A 1,897-nucleotide genomic window follows, 5' to 3' on the forward strand; every position below is an offset into this window, starting at 1 on the left:
TACTTTTCGGTAGCCTAACCCTTAAGAACTCCATGGTTAAGCGTGCTTAGCCTAGAGTAATTATGGGATGGGTGACCTTCTGGGAAGTTTTCTCGGAAAGTGTGTGAGTGAGGACAAAGCACACTGGAAAGCCTCGTGTTGATCTGTGGGGGCAGTCAGCAGTCCCTGTAAGTTGCCGGGGCGTTACAACCTAGCCACAACACTTTGCTTCTTACTTTTCCAAGATATCAAGTTGCCACCAATAGAGACACAATATCCAGAAGTAGACCTCCTATCAGAAGGGGAACCAGACCAATCAGCATCTGAATAACAAACGATTTTTGTATCGTTGTTAGGACCATATAGCAAACCTTTTTCAGGTGATCTTTTAATATACTTCAGTATGCGAATAACTACATCCATGAGATGAGACTCTAGACCCATCAGCCATTGTTACCGAGGGTAAATTATCTGGACATGACAAGGAAGAAAACAAGGACTTGTTACCAGTTATATGATCGGTGGCGCCTGAGTCAAGGACCCAAGATCCGAGGGAGTTAGTCAGACCAACACCGGAGTGAGTCAGACCAACAAAAGGTGTACCTGTGCGTGCAACAAATGCAGATGTAGTGGAACTAGATTGCTGACGATCCTCATACCATCGGAGAAATTCATTGAAGATTGCAGGGTTATCTACAGTATTTGATGAAGTAGGATGGTCTGCAGGCCGAGGAGGTGGATCAGAATTAGCCATTGCTACAGATCGAGGAGGACGTCCATGAAGCGCTTAACATCTATCAATTTTGTGGCCTAGCTTGCCACAATGGTCACATTTTTTACCTGGCTTGCGAGACCGACTTTTATCATCACGTTGGGCAGCCATAACAGAGGAATCATCACTATGAGGAGATGTCTCAATGACTGGTTTTCTCGGAATACGCAAAAGAGCAGAACAAGTAGAAGTAAAGTTGGGTATGACTGGAGAACCCAAAATCTGATCACGGACATGGGAGGAATCATCAGAGAGTCCGTATAACGCCAACAACGTGAAGAATTTTGATCGTTGTTCCAGTTCTTCAGCATGAGTGAAAGCAGGAGGTAATAGCTCATTAAAATCATGAAGGGGGCCATGAACTTTACCCAAATATTCTGCCATGGGACCAGGATTGCGCGGACCAATAATAGTGAATAGATCCTGATAAACACCATAAAGACATTGGGTGTCATTCGTGTATAATAACTTTGCTTGTGCCCATACTTTTGACATTGTTTAATATGATCGAAACATTTGTTTCAGAGAAGAGTGAATGGTGGACTTTATGACAATGCATAGTTGGGCATCAATTTTCATCCAGCGGGAAGTGTCCTCTATGGTAGCACTAGTCACATTATTAGTAAGGTGATCTACATACCCTTGACTCTTCAACCAAAGTTTGATGTCGGATGCCCATGTTGCATAATTTGTGCCATCTAACTTGTCAATGGACAAGTGTACATTCACATAATTGGTGTATATTGATGAGGCACCAGCAGAAGAAGATGAGGCACTAGCAGAGGTGGTTGTAGACGAGGAAGAGGCCATGGAGAAGGGGAAACCATAAAAATTCAACGTGCTCTGATTGACGCAACGACCACAGGTCCAGAAAGAGGACGAGGAGGCGATTCGGATGGAGTGGTCGTCGGTCGATTCTGGAACTCCGGCGACGGCTCCGACGACGGCTCTGGCGAGGTTCCGGCGATGGTCCGACCAAGCTCCGGCGGCGGCGGCTGTGGAGGCTGTGACCGTGGAAGAGGCTGGATCAGAACCTAAGCTCTAGATACCATATGAAATAGTGAAAGAGATGAGGGGAAATCTCCCTTGTGTTGAATATACACATAGGGTCCTTTATTTATAATAGAAGAAATATGGGCTAAGCCC

The 1,897-nt window shown here is 45.2% G+C and overlaps 1 protein-coding gene across 1 annotated transcript in view; it reads right to left on the bottom strand.

Annotated features, from left to right (window-relative positions):
* Positions 1 to 1,249: 1,249 nt before the first annotated feature.
* The window catches only part of LOC106759906, a 20,452-nt gene continuing 19,804 nt past the window's right edge, over positions 1,250 to 1,897 (bottom strand). The window contains exon 5 of the mRNA XM_022780116.1: positions 1,250 to 1,792. Within this exon, the coding sequence (XP_022635837.1) occupies positions 1,250 to 1,792 (543 nt within the window). The remainder of the gene's footprint in view (positions 1,793 to 1,897) is intronic.

Source organism: Vigna radiata, chromosome 1, assembly GCF_000741045.1.
Source record: "Vigna radiata var. radiata cultivar VC1973A chromosome 1, Vradiata_ver6, whole genome shotgun sequence".
NCBI classification, from domain to species: Eukaryota; Viridiplantae; Streptophyta; class Magnoliopsida; order Fabales; family Fabaceae; genus Vigna; species Vigna radiata.